At 45.4% G+C, this 16,502-nt stretch overlaps 1 protein-coding gene across 1 annotated transcript in view; it reads left to right on the forward strand.

Moving 5' to 3' along the window:
- The first annotated feature begins 418 nt into the window (after positions 1-418).
- LOC141614521 (uncharacterized) overlaps positions 419-16,502 on the forward strand; it is a 75,179-nt gene continuing 59,095 nt past the window's right edge. The window contains exons 1-6 of the mRNA XM_074433266.1: positions 419-463; positions 547-2,027; positions 2,171-2,606; positions 2,721-3,450; positions 11,105-11,177; positions 11,289-11,529. Of these exons, the coding sequence (XP_074289367.1) occupies positions 419-463; positions 547-2,027; positions 2,171-2,606; positions 2,721-3,450; positions 11,105-11,177; positions 11,289-11,529 (3,006 nt within the window). The remainder of the gene's footprint in view (positions 464-546; positions 2,028-2,170; positions 2,607-2,720; positions 3,451-11,104; positions 11,178-11,288; positions 11,530-16,502) is intronic.

A 16,502-nucleotide genomic window follows, 5' to 3' on the forward strand; every position in this document is an offset into this window, starting at 1 on the left:
ATGATCCTGAGCTTAGTGCAGCTACTCTTAACATTTTGCACATTAAGGAAGAGCTTAATGGGGGAATGAAAAAAGGGGACCCTGATCCTAATCTCCATCAATGAAAAATGCCTCTTGGAATATTAGGGGAGGGAATGACCCCCTTAAACAAAAGGAAATATTGGATTTGCTTAAGGACCACAAATTGGATATTCTGGGAGTCTTGGAAACCAGAATAAGGATGAATAAAGCTACTAAAATCATCACTAATAAATTCCATGCATATAATGTCATTTGCAATTACTCAGCACATGCTAATGGGAGAATTTGGCTGGTCTAGAGACCTAGCTCTGTTACTATTACTCCATTGATCATTCATGCTCCATTCATTCACTGTGATGTTTCCCATCATGCTACTTGCCATAATTTCCATCTAACCATGGTTTATGCTAGCAATAATGCCAGGGTTAGGGATGATCTCTGGGCAAATTTGTTTAATATTAGCTCTACTACTAATAGCTAGATAGTGCTTGGTGATTTTAATGTTGTTCATGATGCTCTTGAGAGGGTAAGCAATACTTCTCCTTGCTGGCTGATATTTTGGATTTCAACTCCTGTCTTCTTAAATGTGGACTGGATGATCTCAATAGTACTGGATGTGATATGACTTGGACTAATAATCAAGATATTGAAACTCTAGTCTGGTCAAAGTTGGATCGAGCTTTAGTTAATACTCAATGGATGGCTCAATTCCCAGCTACTGCTGCTCATTTTCCTCCTCCTGGTATTTCTGACCATTCTCCTGGCATTGTCACTGTTTTTGAGGACAAGTATGTGGGGCCTCGGTTCAGTTTTCTCAACTGCTGGGTTGATCACCCTAGTTACCATGATTATGTTCTGAAAGCCTGGCAAACTCCTGTACATGGCTCAAAATTTTTTACTTTGTTCAGCAAGCTTAAGCATGTTAGAACTCAGATGAAAGCTTTGCATAAGCAGAGTTTTTCTCAAATTCAACAAAGAGTTAAGGATAGCAAAGAGGCTCTTCATGAATGTCAAAGACAAATCCAAGCTAATCTTCAAATGCCTGAACTTTATGCTCAAGAGAAGCTCCTTCTGGATACCTATATGAAACTTAAAAGAGCTAAGGGTAACATCATCCAGCAAAAAGCAAAAGTTCACCATATCTCCTATAGTGATTCTTCTTCTAAGTACTTCTTTGCTAGGATTCATGAAAGGAAGCACCAGCAAATTATTGGACAAATTAAAGATAAGGATGGCCATGACAGGGTAGGTCTTGGCAATGTTGCCTTGGGTTTCATTGATTATTACCAACATCTGTTAGGCTCCTCTACTGTTACTCAGCCTATTGATGTTCATTATATTCAGCAAGGCTCATGTGTTCCAGCTGAGGACTTTGATTTCTTGATAAAGCATGTAACTGATGCTGAGATTAAAGCTGATGTGTTTAGAATTGGCTCTGATAAGAGCCATGTCCCTGATGGGTTCTCTTCTGCTTTCTTCAAGGCTTCTTGGGATTTGGTGGGCCCTGATTTTTGCACTGCTGTACATGCCTATTTCAGACATGGTAGGCTCAGTAAGCAAGCCAATGCAACTCTTATCACTTTAATTCCAAAGAAAAAGGTTAGCAGTACGGTCATGGATTTTAGGCCTATATCTTGTTGTATTACATTTTATAAAGCCATCAATAAGATTCTTTCTACTCGGCTTCAAACTATTCTTCCTAAAATCATTGGACCTGAACAAGCTGCTTTCATTAAGAAGAGAAACATCCATGAAAACATCATGATGTCCCAATCTCTGGTAAAAGGTTATGGCAGGAAATATCTGACCCCTAGATGCTTGATTAAAGTTGACATTAGGAAGGCATTTGATTCTCTTCAGTGGTGTTTTATCCAGGCTATCTTAAAAGCTTTGAAATTCCCTGAGGTTTTTGTGAACTGGATAATGGGTTGCATCACCAGATCTTGGTTCTCCCTCAAGATTAATGGATCTGTACATGGGTTTTTTCAAGGGAAGAGTGGTCTCAGGCAAGGTGACCTCTTGCTATGGAAATCCTGTCAAGATACCTTAGGAAGATCTGTGCCTCTCCAAATGTTTCCTACCACCCTAAGTGCACTAAGCTTGGGCTCACACATCTTATTTTTGATGATGATTTGATGATATTTACTAGGGGTGATGTCCCCTCTGTCTCTGCTGTTTTGAAAGTCCTTGAGAGTTTCTCTACTTGGTCTGGACTCTATGCTAACACTGAGAAAACTGAAATATATTTTGGAGGAGTATCAGATGCTGTTAAACAACACATTCTTCAGGATACTGGTTTCTCTGAAGGTAACTTTCCTTTCAGATATCTTGGCCTGCCCCTTAATACTGCCAGGCTCACTGTGGATAGTTATGGGGTGCTGATCAATCAAATTCAATCTTTCCTTCAACACTGGGCTACCAGATTCTTCTCTTATGCTGGGAAAATCCAACTTATAAATTCTGTGATCTTTGTTCTCACCAACTTTTGGCGTGCCACTGCTCTTCTCCCCAAGAACATCATCAAAGCTTTCAACAAACTTTGCAAAGATTTTTTCTGGTCTATTGAGGATGGTCAGAGAAGACTGGTTTTCAAAAGCTGGAAAAGCATTTGATCTCCTTGGCAAGAAGGAGGATTGAATATCAAAGAGCTTTTATCTTGGAACAAATCCCTATTGGGTAAATGGTTATGGATCCTTTAGGTTAAAAAAAGTGGTCTCTGGTTTGAATGGACTCAAGCTTATTATCTCACTAATAGCTCCATTTGGACCGTACAAAGTAAGAATCACTATACTGAGAGTCTCAGGAGTCTTCTCATCATTAGAGATGATCTCCTTGCCAAAACTGGTTCTATAACTAATGCTATTTCCCTTCTTAGCTCCTGGTTTCATAATGGGAAATTCAGTCTCAGTCAAGCATATTCATGGTTCAGGAACAATTTCCCTATGCTACACTGGACTGCAGCTTTGAATCATCAGTTTATTATACCAAGTCATAGGGTTATCACATCCCTTGATCTTCAGCATAAGTTGGCCACCCTTGATAACTTTGCAAGGAAAGGATTGTCCATTATTAATCGTTGCATTTTCTGCAAGCAGGATAATGAGAAGCATGCTCATCTCTTCTTTAATTGTGTCTTCTCCAGCAAAATTTGGGAGTGTATTCAGAGGTGGTTACAAATATCTGGAAGGAGCTCTGATGCTAAGTCTGAACTCCTCTGGAGCTCTGACAGACGGCATGGTAGACATTGGAAAAATGGTTGGGTGAGAGCTAGTATTGCTGCTACCTGCTACTATCTTTGGGAGGAAAGGAACTCTCGTGTGTTCAACGGCTTTGAACGAACTTCTGAGCAGCTGCTACATGTCATTAGAGTCACTGTTAGTAGTCGTGTTCTAAGCAAAATCTCTTGCTTACATTATGAGATGGCTACTAGTAAGCTAAGTCTTGTATAGATTTAGTGTAGCTTTAGGGGATATTGCTTTGTTTGGAGACTTGTCCTTTCTTTTTTTTATTATTATAAGAGAGAGTGAGGGAAGGTGATTTTTTGAACGATTTGTTGATGCCATCATCACTGCTGACGTCATTGCTCTTGCCCTCGTCTCCGGCACCGTTGCTCCTGTCTCACGCCGGCCATCATCTTGTCGGCTGTCAGGTTCCCGGTGTTGGGTTTTAGGGTGTCTGGTTACGGGTTCGCGTGAGGGTTTTTTTGGTTTTTGGACATTACCCTACGGGTCCTTCTGTCGCTGTACGCCATCAACAACCACCCCGGGTCGACCTTCAGACCGCACGTCGCCGGTCAAGGGTGGTCGTTTGTTGGTTTTCTGTGTGGTTGCTGTTAGGGATCTGCGCCGGGTTTTGTCTTTTGTGGGGTTTTCGGTTTCGAGATCTTTTTGTTTTCGGCTACTGCGTTAATTGTTGCCGGCTTTCTTGCTCGACGTTTTCTTGGCTGTCGCTGCCGTTGATCTTCACTGGCTGTCGTCTCCGGTCAGGTTCGTTGTGTAAAGGCTTCCTTTTGGTTTTTTCGGCATTTCTGTTTTCCTTTTCTTCTTTGTGTCTCCTTGGCTGCCTTCTCCGGTGGTGGTGATGCCTTCTGCCCGCTGCTTTTCCTCGGTCTATTTGGGCCGTGGTGTTTAGGGTTCAGTCTGTGGTGGCCGCTGCTGGGTTAGGGGTTGCTAGGGTTCGGTGTTTTGGTGCGTTGTAGCGTGGTGCGTTGAAGCGTGGTGCAGGTTAGCATGTGTTTGTGCAGCGTTGACTTGTTGTGTTGCCTTTATGAGTTGACCTGCTTCACCTGTTGGCTGCTGCGTTTTGGGTACTTTTTTTAGGCCTTGGTTAGTGTTGTGTGGGTCCTTGCACGTGAGGAGGAAGGCTTTTATTTCTTCTTTTATGCATGAGCTTGTGCGGTACCATTGTCCCTTTTCGGGTCTTCATGCGTGTCGGGATGGTTTTCGTAGGGGCCTTACTAAGGCTGCATGGCAGAAGCATTTTCAGGACCGACATTATCATGAGGGGGCGTTGGAACTTATGCGTCAGACTCTTGCTGATAGTTTGACTATTTATTCCAATGCCGAGAGTTCTTTGGGACGGATGGGGGTCTGATTGTGTGGGGTATGTTTTTAAACCCGTACTACTCGAGCTAGATGTCGGCATAGTCGGGGTGATATTGTGGAGCATCCGGAGTGTGTTGATGGCCTTTACACCTTTCATATTTATGGTATTCCGAGACCTTTGGCTCCTTCTACTTCGGTTTCTTCTGATGATAGTATTGAGCTTGTTAAGTGGTCTATATCTTCGCTTGATCGTTTATTGTCGTTAGGGCTTCACACCGTGAAATCTATTCCTCCTAAATGCCGTCTTGGGTTTGCTCGGGCTTTGAAAAGGGTCATGGATGATGTGGCTGAATTACCTGGTGATCTCTCCCGCTGGGTTCGTTTGCTTGTTCTACCGCTGTGCCTGCTTAAGACTTTCGCTCCTCGGAGTAATCATGAGTGTAGGACTGCTATTCGGCGTCAGCGTCAGGAGGAGAGTATTGCCAGGGCTATCCTTGCTTGGGGGGTACCTGGGGGGGGGGGGTTTGTAACTGTTGCAGGAGTGTTTAGATGAGGGTCCTTCTTCATTTACTGTGAACGAGGACCTAGATTTGAGTGAGCTTAACCTCCGCCAATGTCGGCGGAAGATTTGTGACGGCCACTATATTGCTGCTGTCAGGGTGCTTTCTTCCTCTGGGGTCGCCCCTACTCCGATGCCACCCTTGTGGCCTTGTGTGAGAAGCATCCTGTCGCCCCGCCTCCTTCATTGCATCCTTTGTCTGGAGATCATCATCCTCTGGTTGCCTCTTCGACGGTGGTTTTGGATATGATTCGTAGCTTCCCACGCGGTACTTCTTGTGGGGGGGATGGTTTTCGTGCCCAGCACCTTATGAACTGTTTGAGTGGCGCTGTTGTGGCTATCTATGATGATTTGATCACTTCTCTTACTAGGGTGGTTAATCTTTTTCTTGAGGGCCGGTGTCCTCTTCCTCTGGGTGAGTACATTGCCAGCGCCCCTCTCACGCCACTCATTAAACTGGGTGGTGGGGTTCGTCCTATTGCTGTTGGCACGGTCTGGAGACGGCTTCTCTCTAAGGTTGGTGCTTTTATGGTTGGTCCTTCTTTATCTTCATATTTTGATGGGCTTCAGTTTGGGGTGGGTGTGTCCGGTGGAGGAGAGGCTATCTTGCATGCCATGAACCGGCTCATTGAGGCTCGGGGTGTTGAGGTGGGCCTTTCTATGTTGCTGGTTGATTTCCAGAATGCGTTCAACCTTGTTGATCGTGTGACCATGCTTCAGGAGGCCCGCCGTTGTTGCCCGGTTCTTTCCCGTTGGGTGGAGTTTTGTTATTCCAGCCCGGCCCGTCTTTTTTATGGGGAGCACTGCTTGTGGTCTTGTCAGGGTGTTCAGCAGGGTGACCCGTTGGGCCCTTTGCTTTTCACTTTGGTTTTGCATCCCTTAGTATGCAAAATCCGGGACACTTTTGACCTCACTATGCAGGCATGGTACTTAGATTATGGCACCATTGTGGGTGATACTTTGGAGGTGGGGAAGGTCTTCGATTTGACTACGGTGGATGGCCCTCGTTTTAGACTGCATCTTAATGTCTCCAAGATGGAGGTCTTTTGGCCTGTTGAGGATCCTCAGAGTCGGCTCCCTAAAGTTTTCCCCCCTTCTATTTCTCGGCCATTGCGTGGTGTTACAGTTTTGGGTAGACCTGTCAGTACTTGTCCTGGTTTTGGCAGTGAGATTGTGGCGAAGAGAGTAACTAAGACCATTGAGCTAATGGACTTGGTTGCGAGGATTGAGGACCCGCAATGTGAGTTGCTTCTACTTCGAGCCTGTACTGGTATTTCTAAGCTCTATTTCTCACTTCGTACTTGCTCCCCTAGTGTTTTTGGGTCTGTCCATCTTCCTTTTGATGCCGCTCTTCGTTCCAGCTTGGAACGTATTGTCACCGCGTCTGGCCCGGGTTTTGGGGATTGGCAGTGGCGCCTTGCTACATTCCCTTTCTATCTTGGTGGTCTTGGTGTTTATGCGGCGGGAGATGTTTTATTTTATGCTTTTATTGCGTCCCACTTGCAGTCTGCTGGTTTTCAGGCTAAGCTCCTCGGCCCTTCCGGTATTGTAGCCGCCGGGCCCCGCTTTTGATGATGCCGCATGTGTTTTTACTGCGACTATAGGCTCTGGTATTTTAGGTAACCCTAGTGAAATTGCTGCCCCCAAAGTTATGAAGAAATTGGCAGACATTTATTTCGCGACGGTTGCTGCTGCCTTAGAGTCTGTTTTCACCTCGCCAGCTTGCTTTATGGCAGTCTCAGCAGCGTTCTCACTCCTCTGATTGGTTACGTGCGGTTCCTATCTCGGGGTTGGGTCAGATTATGAACGGGAGGACTTACCGTAGTGTGCTTGGGTATCGTCTGGGTGTTCTGTTATTCACGGTATCTAGGCCCTGTCCTGCTTGCTCTCGGGTTTTTGTTGAGGATGTTTTTGGGGACCACGTTGTTTCTTGTCTTTTGATCTTGTGGGCGTCAAACATCAGCATAACCTTGTCCGGGACACTCTTTTCGACATCCGCTATAGATCCGTATTACTGCGGGAAAGGAGGTTGATATCGGTTTGGTTGATGGGCATGCTGGCTCTCTTCGTCCTGCGGATTTATTGCTTTATTCTTGGGACAGGGGCGTGATGTGTGCGTCGACTTGACAGGTTCTTCTCCTTTGACTCGATCGGGATGACGGATTTTGTGCCTGGCGGGTTGTCGCCGATCTTTGCTCAAATAAAGTGTGCTAAGTATGGGGATTTGTGCGCGGCAGCGGGTTATGGTTTCCTTCCTTTTCTCTTTCTCTTCACTTGGGAGCCGGGTTCGGATCATCGTTGCCTTGCTCAAGCGGATCCAGAAATTCTCGGTATCTAAGGATGCGGGGGCTCGGGTGGCCGCTTACATTTTTACTAGACTTAGCTTTGCTGTTGCTAAGGGTGTGGGAGCCCAGATTGTCTCTCGGCTCCCCACCAATTTCATGTAAACTTTTACTTTTCTTTTAATGAAAGTTGCGCGCATCCTTCAATAAAAAAAATAAAATAAAATAAAATAATAATAATGATAATGATAATAATAATAATAATGATAATAATAATAATAATGATAATGACAATGACAATGACAATGACAATGACAATGACAATGACAATGACAATGACAATGACAATGACAATGACAATGACAATGACAATGACAATGACAATGACAATGACAATGATAATAATAATAATAATAATAATAATATAATAATAATAATAATAATAATAATAATAATAATAATAATAATAATAATAATAATAATAATAATAATAATAATAATAATAATAATAATAATAATAATAATAATAATAATAATAATAATAATATACTGCTGCTGTACGGGTGCTTTCTTCCTCTGGGGTCGCCCATTACTCCGATGCCACTCTCGTGGCCCTGCGTGAGAAGCATCCTGTCGCCCCGCCTCCTTCATTGCCTCCTCTGTCTGGGGATCATCAACCTCTGGTTGCCTCTTCGGCGGTTGTCTTGGATATGATACGGAGCTTCCTCGTGGTACTTCCCGGGGGAGAGATGGTTTTCGTGCCCAAAGACCTTATGGATCGTTTGAGTGGCGCTCGTGTGGCTATCTTCGATGATTTGATCACTTCTATTACTAGGGTGGTTAATCTTTTTCTTGAGGGCCGTGTCCTCTTCCTCCGGGTGAGTACATTGCCGCGCCCTCTCACACCCCTCGTTAAACCGGGTGGTGGGGTTCGTCCTATTGCTGTTGGTACGGTCTGGAGACGGCTTGTCTCTAAGGTTGGTGCTTCTATGGTTGGTCCGTCTTTATCTTCTTATTTTGATGGGCTTCAGTTCGGGGTGGGTGTGTCTGGTGGAGGAGAGGCTATCTTGCATGCCTTGAACCGGCTCATTGAGGCTCGGGGACTCGGGAGGGGCTTTCTATCTTTCGGTTGATTTCGCAATGCGTTCAACCTTGTTGACCGTTCGACCATGCTTCAGGAGGTTCGCCGTCGTTGCCCGGCTCTCTCCCGTTGGGTGGAGTTTAGTTATTCCAGCCCGGCCCGCCTTTTTTATGGGGAGCACTGTTTGTGGTCTTGTCAGGGTGTTCAGCAGGGTGATCCGTTGGGGCCTTTTCTTTTCGCGTTGGTTTTGCATCCCTTGGTTTGCAGGCTCCGGGACACTTTTGACCTCACTTTGCAGGCTTGGTATTTAGATGATGGCACCATCGTGGGTGATACTTTGGAGGTGGGGAAGGTTTTGGACTTGATTATGTTGGATGGCCCTCGTTTTGGTTTACATCTTAATGTCTCCAAGACGGAGGTCTTTTGGCCTGTTGAGGATCCACGGAGCCGGCTTCCGGGGTTTTCCCCACTTCTATTTCTCGGCCATTGCGCGGTGTTACGCTTTGGGAGGACCACAAGATTGTCCTGGTTTTAGCGGTGAGATTGTGGCGACGAGAGTAACTAAGACCATTGAGCTAATGGACTTGGTTGCGAGGATTGAGGACCCGCAATGTGAGTTGTTTCTTCTTCGAGCTTGTCTTGGTATTTCTAAGCTATATTTCTCCCTTCGTACTTGCTCCCCTAGTGTTTTTGGGTCCGTCCATCTTCCTTTTGATGCCGCTCTTTGTTCCACTTGAACGTATTGTCACCGCGTCGGGGCCGGGTTTTGGGGATTGGCGGTGGCGCCTTGCTACATTCCCTTTTCATCTTGGTGGTCTTGGTGTCTATGCGGCGGAAGATGTTTTATTTTATGCTTTTATTGCGTCCCGCTTGCGATCTGCTGGTTTTGCGAGCTAAGCTACTCGCCCTTCCGGTATTGTAGCCGCCGCCCCGCTTTGATGATGCCGCGCAGTGTTTACTGCGACTACGAGTTCGATATATTAGGTCACCCCGGTGAAAATTGCTGCCCCCAAACTTATGAAGAAATTGCGACATTTATTTCACGACGGTTCTTCTTTGCCTCGTCGTAGTCCTGTTTTCTTTTTGACACCTCGCCACTTGCTTTATGGCGATCTCGGCAGGGGTTCTCACTCCTCGATTGGTTACGTGCGGTTCCTATCTCGGGGTTGGGGCGGACTATGAACGGGAGGACTTACCGTAGTGTCTTTGGGGTATCGTCTGGTGTTCCGTTATTCTCGGTATCTAGGCCCCGTCCGCTTGCTCTCGGGTTTTTGCTTTGGGGATGTTTTTGGGGACCACGCTGTTTCTTGTCTTTGGTATCGTGGGCGTTAAACATCGGCATAACCTTGTCCGGACACTCTTTTCGACATCTCGCTACGTATCTGTATTACTGCGGGGAAGGAGGTTGATATCGGTTTGGTTGATGGGCATGGTGGCTCTCTTCGTCCTGCGGATTTATTGCTTTATTCTTGGGACAGGGGGCGTGATGTGTGCGTCGACCTGACAGGTTCTTCACCTTTGACTCAGACTGGGTTGGCAGATTTTGTGCCGGGCCGGGTTGTCGCTGATGCTGCTCAGCGAAAGTGTGCTAAGTATGGGGATTTGTGCGCGATAGCGGGTTATGGTTTCCTTCCTTTCTCCTTCTCTTCCCTTGGGGAGCTGGGTTCGGATGTTGTTGCCTTGCTCAAGCGGATCCAGAAATTCTCGGTATCTCAGGATGCGGGGGCTCGGGTGGCCGCTTACATTTTTACTAGACTTAGCTTTGCTATTGCTAAGGGTGTGGGAGCCCAGATTGTCTCTCGGCTCCCCACCAATTTCATGTAAACTTTTATTCTTATTTTAATGAAAGCTGCGCGCATCCCTTCATAATAAAAAAAAAAAAAAAAAAAAATAATAATAATAATAATAATAATAATAATAATAAAAAAAAATAATAATAATAATAATAATAATAATAAGAGTGAGAGAGGAGAGGGCGATCAGCGATTCCAGGCGTTTTCGACCTAGCGTTTCTCCGGCTGCCGTCGCATCACCGTCACTGCTCACGTCGGCTTTCCTCTTCGTCGGCCGTGGGTTTTGAACGTTGGTGTTTTTAGGGTTGCTGCATCGCGTGTTGGTTTCTTTAGGGCATCGAATTCTTCAGTCTTCTAGCCACATACTCTGGCCAACCTCGTTTCACATTGACTTTTAGACCTCACGTCGCCTGTCTAGTGTGGTAGTTGTTGGTTGTTCGTGCGGTGGTCCGGCTGTTGAGAGGTTTTTGTGTTGCGGCTGTTTGTCTAAGTTTTCGAATTCGATTTCAGTTCTGCCTGCTGCTTTTGTCGACGACGGCGTTAACATCTGACTGTCTACACGTGCATTGATCAGCGGTGGGTCGTCCTGTGCTTGGGTAACAGTTGGGTCGTCGGAGTTCATCTAGCTGCCGCCTGTTCTTACTGCCAGTAGATGCGTTTTTTTTACACCTTTTCCATTTGCTTTTACTCCGACTGCTTTGCTGCTGCTGCCTGTCGATTGTTGCTGCCTGTGCTTGCCACCATGGCCTGGATAGTGTAGACTAGTCGTAGTATTGGCAGTGTGTTATTTAGCTTCTTCTTTTGTTGCCATTTGCTACTTGCAGGGTTACTGGCGTTTGGTGTTCTCGTGGTTGTCTTGGGTTGGCTACATTTGGTTGCGGGTGGTTTAGGCTGGCCGTGAGTGGTTTATTTTGCTTTGTTTTCTTCGAGCCTCTAGCCGCTTGTGGGTGTTCCGTGTGGTGGTGTTCGTCCTGGTGGTTTTCTTTGGTGGCTATATTTTTCGTGCAGGTTGGAGGTGAGTTCTTTCATGCCTAAACTTGTGCGGTTTCATTGTCCTTTTTCGAGTCTTCATGCGTGTCCGGATGGGTTTGGTAAAGGCCTTACTAAGGCCGCATGGCAGAAACATTTTCAGGTCCAGCATTGTCATGGTGGTGATTTAGAGCTTACGCGTCAAACTCTTGTTGATAGTCTGACTGTTTTCTCTAATGCCGAGAGTACTTTGAAGCGGATGGGCCTTTGGTTGTGTGGGGTATGCTTTAAAACCCGTACCACTCGCGATAGATGTCGGCATAGTCAGGGTGATATTGTGATGCCTCCGGGGTATGTTGATGGCCTCTACAGCTTTCATATTTATGGTATTCCAAGACCTTTGGCTCCTTCTACTTCGGTTTCTTCTAATGATAGTGTTAGGCTTGTTCAGTGGTCTATATCTTCGCTTGATCGTTTATTGTCTTTGGGCCTACGCACCGTGAAATCTATTCCTCCTAAGTGTCGTCTTGGGTTTGCTCGGGCTTTGAAAGGAGCCATGGATGATGTGGCTAGTTCCTCTAGTGATCTCTCCCGCTGGATTCGTTTTCTTGTTTTACCACTTTGTCTGCTTAAGACTTTCGCTCCTCGAAGTAATCTTGAGTGTAGGACTGCTATTCGGCGCCAGCGTCAGGAGGAGAGTATTGTCAGGGCAATCCTTGCTTGGAGGGTACCTTGAGGGGGGGGGGGGGGGGGGTTGCAGCTGTTGCAGGAGTATTTGGATAAAGGGTCCTTCTTTATTTACTATAGAGGAGGATCTGGATTTGAGTGAGCTTAACCTCTGTCAATGTCGGAGGAAGATTTGTGATGGTCACTATACTGCTGCTGTTCGGGTGCTCTCTTCCTCTGGGGTCGCCCCCTACTCCAATGCCACTCTTGTGGTCTTGCGTGAAAGCATCATGTTGCCCCACCTCCTTCATTGCCTCCTTTGTCTGGGGATCATCATCCCCTGGTTGCCTCTGCGTTGTAGATACCCAGTATCTGCTGAGACTCCAACAAACACCCGATGATTATCGTACTACAACATGTTTTGGGATCGCAGCGTTTGATCGACAGTTTGTGTACAACTTTACGTCGGAAAACTTAAAACGATTTCGAAAACAAAACATTTCAAAAATACCTGGAGTGTTTAATGCACGGCGACGGGGTCGCAATGACACTAACTAGAGTCAAAACCGACACCGGACGAAAAACCGACTCGAAAATTCAAATCCCGACTCCAACAACGAGTCAAACCGAGTCAAACACAAAAACCAAAAATATCTCAAGCCTTCTACCCTAAGTTTTCCCGGATTCATGAATGGTCAAGTACCAAACAAGTGACTACAAAACCTAGGATAGAACAAATCATGATTGCGTTTGTTGTGATAGTGACAACACAACTCGAAGTGCCGCGACGTGGCGCGCGCCTCTTTGAGCAGCCCAGGTGGCCACGTCGCTCAAAACTCACACAACCACTCATTCTCCTATAAATACCCCTCAAATGCCACCCATTTGAGATTTACGCGAGTGTCCGCCCCCTATTTTCTCCCTTAAAATTCTCGACTCAACTTCTTAAGTTACAATACGACGCGTATTTACGACCTACCGATCGTAAATACGAGCCTTACACATTGTTTGGTACCGTCATCGTGCATTAAATCACTTGTCCGACCACTTTGACCACTACACCATCACTAAACTTAAAACACTCTTTTACTTACCAAAACGGTTTTAAACCGAGTTTTTTCCGATCAAACGAGTTGTTACACTTACGTCGGTCACTCGCCATAACCAAACATGTAAGTATGAGGGTGTACAAATCCTCTTTTATTATGTTTTCATTTGTTTCATGACTCTAACATGCTAAAACATGCATAACATGAACCAAAACATGGAATAAACGAGCCAAAACTGATTTTTGGTCTGAGGCAGAAGCCCCTTAGGTCGCCAACAGGCTCGCGCCTAAATGGGGTATTCAGACCAGAGATCAACCGTGTTTGTTCTCGTCATTTCCCTTAATCCATTTTTCATATTTGTAATCGGTTTTCACCATTTCAAGTATTTTCGAACCATTTTTATTTTATTGCACATGTTTTAACCATAAAGCATTTTTTCACACTTGGTTATTCATACCATGACGGTTAAATCCGTGTTTCGGTGATAATATTTGGTTAATGACATTTAAAAGGTATTTTAAAGCCTTTTATTTCATTTCTTTACCTTTTCAAACAAGCATATTAGTCACCAACACAAAGTCATCCTTGGTTCTACATACCATGCCGGATTTTAACCCGGGTACGATGACGAGTATCGACTAATTACATCCAAAATGGACTTAAAACAATTAGTCCATAATCATTTTCAAAACTATTCATGTCAAGTTTTGTCAAATCGAACCCGACACCGAATATTATCAAATAATGATGATTATTCGGGTCTAGTTCTTCAAATCAACAAATGCGGTCCAAAACGACCCCTTCAAATCAAACCGGGTTCAAATACCCATTTTCAACACGTTTTATAACGTTTTCTAAATAGTCAGAACACGGCATACAACCGTCGGCTAACCCGCGCCTCAAGCAGGCCTTTTCTTTCTCATTTTCAAAACCAGAGGGTGGCCCCTTACAGCGCCGGCTGGCTCGCGCCTCATATAGCCGTCTGGTACAGAGCCTGTTCCCTTCCAGCATTAGTCTAGAACGATCCCGACTCCGGTTAACCCGGATATAGGACGGATCAGACGACTATTCGATTATTCAAACCACATTTGCAAAATGCCTTACTAAGACAAATGGATCATGTTATGCACCCTAAACCTAATACGGTAAATGGATGTTTAATTTCCGTCTTGCATGCAAATCAATCATTAATCCAACTCGACATCTTATACTTGATACTTGGATTAAATCAACCGACTTAGAAAGCTCTCACATGTTAGGTTTAAATTATTGGATGCGCATTCATGTATTTAAACCGTTTTATCAACTTTTGCATTCAACCAACCAAGATCGATAAGTAGAGGCCGCTAAACGCGGGCGGGATTGGGTGTCTGATTAAAGGGCTTCCCAATACGTACCTTCACCTCTTACTCAGAAACTTTGGATAGTGGACGACCTTATCCAGGGCGTACGAGAGTCATTCTAGAGATAGGATGCTAAAGAGGGACGATTTCCTTATCTTTAGTACCTATGTCAAACGCTGCTTTGTGCTTCGATTTGACCGAGGTATAAAGTGGAATTCGAACGGGTTCCAGGCATCCCACAAATGCTTGGTGGCGACTCCAAACATCTCTAATCGTTTCGAGACCCTTACCGAGACGAAACCAACCGATCTAAAACGATCCGGTCGAAGGCATTTTTACGCCGCCGAGCGTGGTTTTCAAAAAGACCGTTGTATGTCCACAGATCGGCTGGGCTTGCAGGTGGGCCATGTCCACAGATTGGCGACTCCGCTGGGGAAAAGTAGTACACTTACGTCTTTATGATCCCTAGATGGTGAGACTCGAACGAGGTCTTAGTTAGAATGCATTAATTGATATTACGGTCACGGTCAGGTTCCTTGTCCGGGCCCACAACCTAACCCTTTTCGACCAATTGGCTCGTTTCGTCGGCGTGAGTTTTCTCATCCCCGCGTTTCGAATCCCGATTGAGTCAAGCATACCATTGACGTTACACATTTCTGTTTCGTCAAAGAGCTTTCATCACTTTCGAGCACAAGGCTAGGGCACCCTCCTTACACATTTTGTTTGGATTGGTATCCCTCTCGCAAATCGGGGTTTGATTGCTTGGTGTGTAACCCACCCTTTTAAGCCAAAACCCGTGTCAGCATAATGCATAATATAATGAACTGCGATTGCTTATGTGCTAATTGATCATAAGTCCTTCCGTGTCATTTTCAAACTTAAAAAAAAAACACCTTTTTGCGCCGTTATAATGGCCATTTCAAACCTCGGTCTTTCGCCGACCGATGCTCGCCTTTTTAGGCCGTCGTAATGACGATTTTGAAACCCGGTTTTGTATAACCATTTCAACACGCCTTTCTAGGCCGTCGTAATGACGATTTTCAAACCCGATTTTGTATAACCGTTTCAAATCGCCTTTCTAGGCCGTCGTAATGACGATTTTCAAACCCGGTTTTGTATAACCGTTTCAAATCACCTTTTTACGCCGTTATAATCGCCGCGTCTAGACACGGATTTTAACTCGTTTCGCGCCGACAATGGCTCTTTCAAAACCCGAGAAAAGCACACACCCTTTTCTCGAGACACTTTCGAGATCCCGAGGACCATACACTATCCCCGAGACCTTTTCAAACATTTCATAACTCGATTTTCAAAACATACAATTTTGAATTTCAAAACCGTCTTGGGAAGCAATGCACTATTTTCCGAGCCGACTCAAACTCAAACCGTCTTTTGCAAATAAACTTAAGACAACCCTTTTCAACTGATCGACTTGCGGAGATTTCTATCTTCGGAAGCTGCCCATTAAAGCGACAAATGAATATTTTTGAAAAATTTTATTTTCGAAAACTTCAGTCCACCATTCCAATTCCGCCTCGTGTCTATCGAGTCAAAGCAAACGTACTTATGGGTCTTTACTTATGAGTCGTCTCACCACGAGACCCGTCCAATGGCATCACACCGTCATGTTGGACTCGTGTCAAATGTTCGGTCAAACACCGTCACGTCATAAATCGAGTCAGCACCGACGGACCATACACGGTCACCCCGTCTTGTTGAGTCGATCTTTGTCTCGTCCTCTGTGTCGTCTGCGTTCAGTCTTGGAACCGTGTCGGATTGAGTTGTAATGTGAGCCGTTTTTCTGCCTCAGAGCCATGGCCCCGTCTTCAGCTTCGTCCAACCACAACAACAATTGTAACAACAGAGATGTCACAACTGATCAGCTAGCCAGCCTGCTTACCGCTCTTAAGGTCACCCTGGATCGCGTCGAGACCCGTATCGACGCCCTCGAGAACAAGGAAATTGGGGAACATAATACCCCACCTCTGACCGAAAGTGAGAAGAGGCCGAAACTTCTGGAAGAACAGCTCCTAGCCCGGGGCAACAATATCCACCTCGAGAATAACCGAAGGTTCGAACCTGTTGGGGACCAGTTACCTGAAAACTTCACCCTGACTGATGTGCCTAAGTTCAAGGGAGTGGAGGACCCACTCAACCATATCCGTGCTTTCAAGGACTACATGGCCATTAAGGTG

The sequence above is a fragment of the Silene latifolia genome, chromosome 11 (genome assembly GCF_048544455.1).
Source record: "Silene latifolia isolate original U9 population chromosome 11, ASM4854445v1, whole genome shotgun sequence".
Classification (NCBI taxonomy): Eukaryota; Viridiplantae; Streptophyta; class Magnoliopsida; order Caryophyllales; family Caryophyllaceae; genus Silene; species Silene latifolia.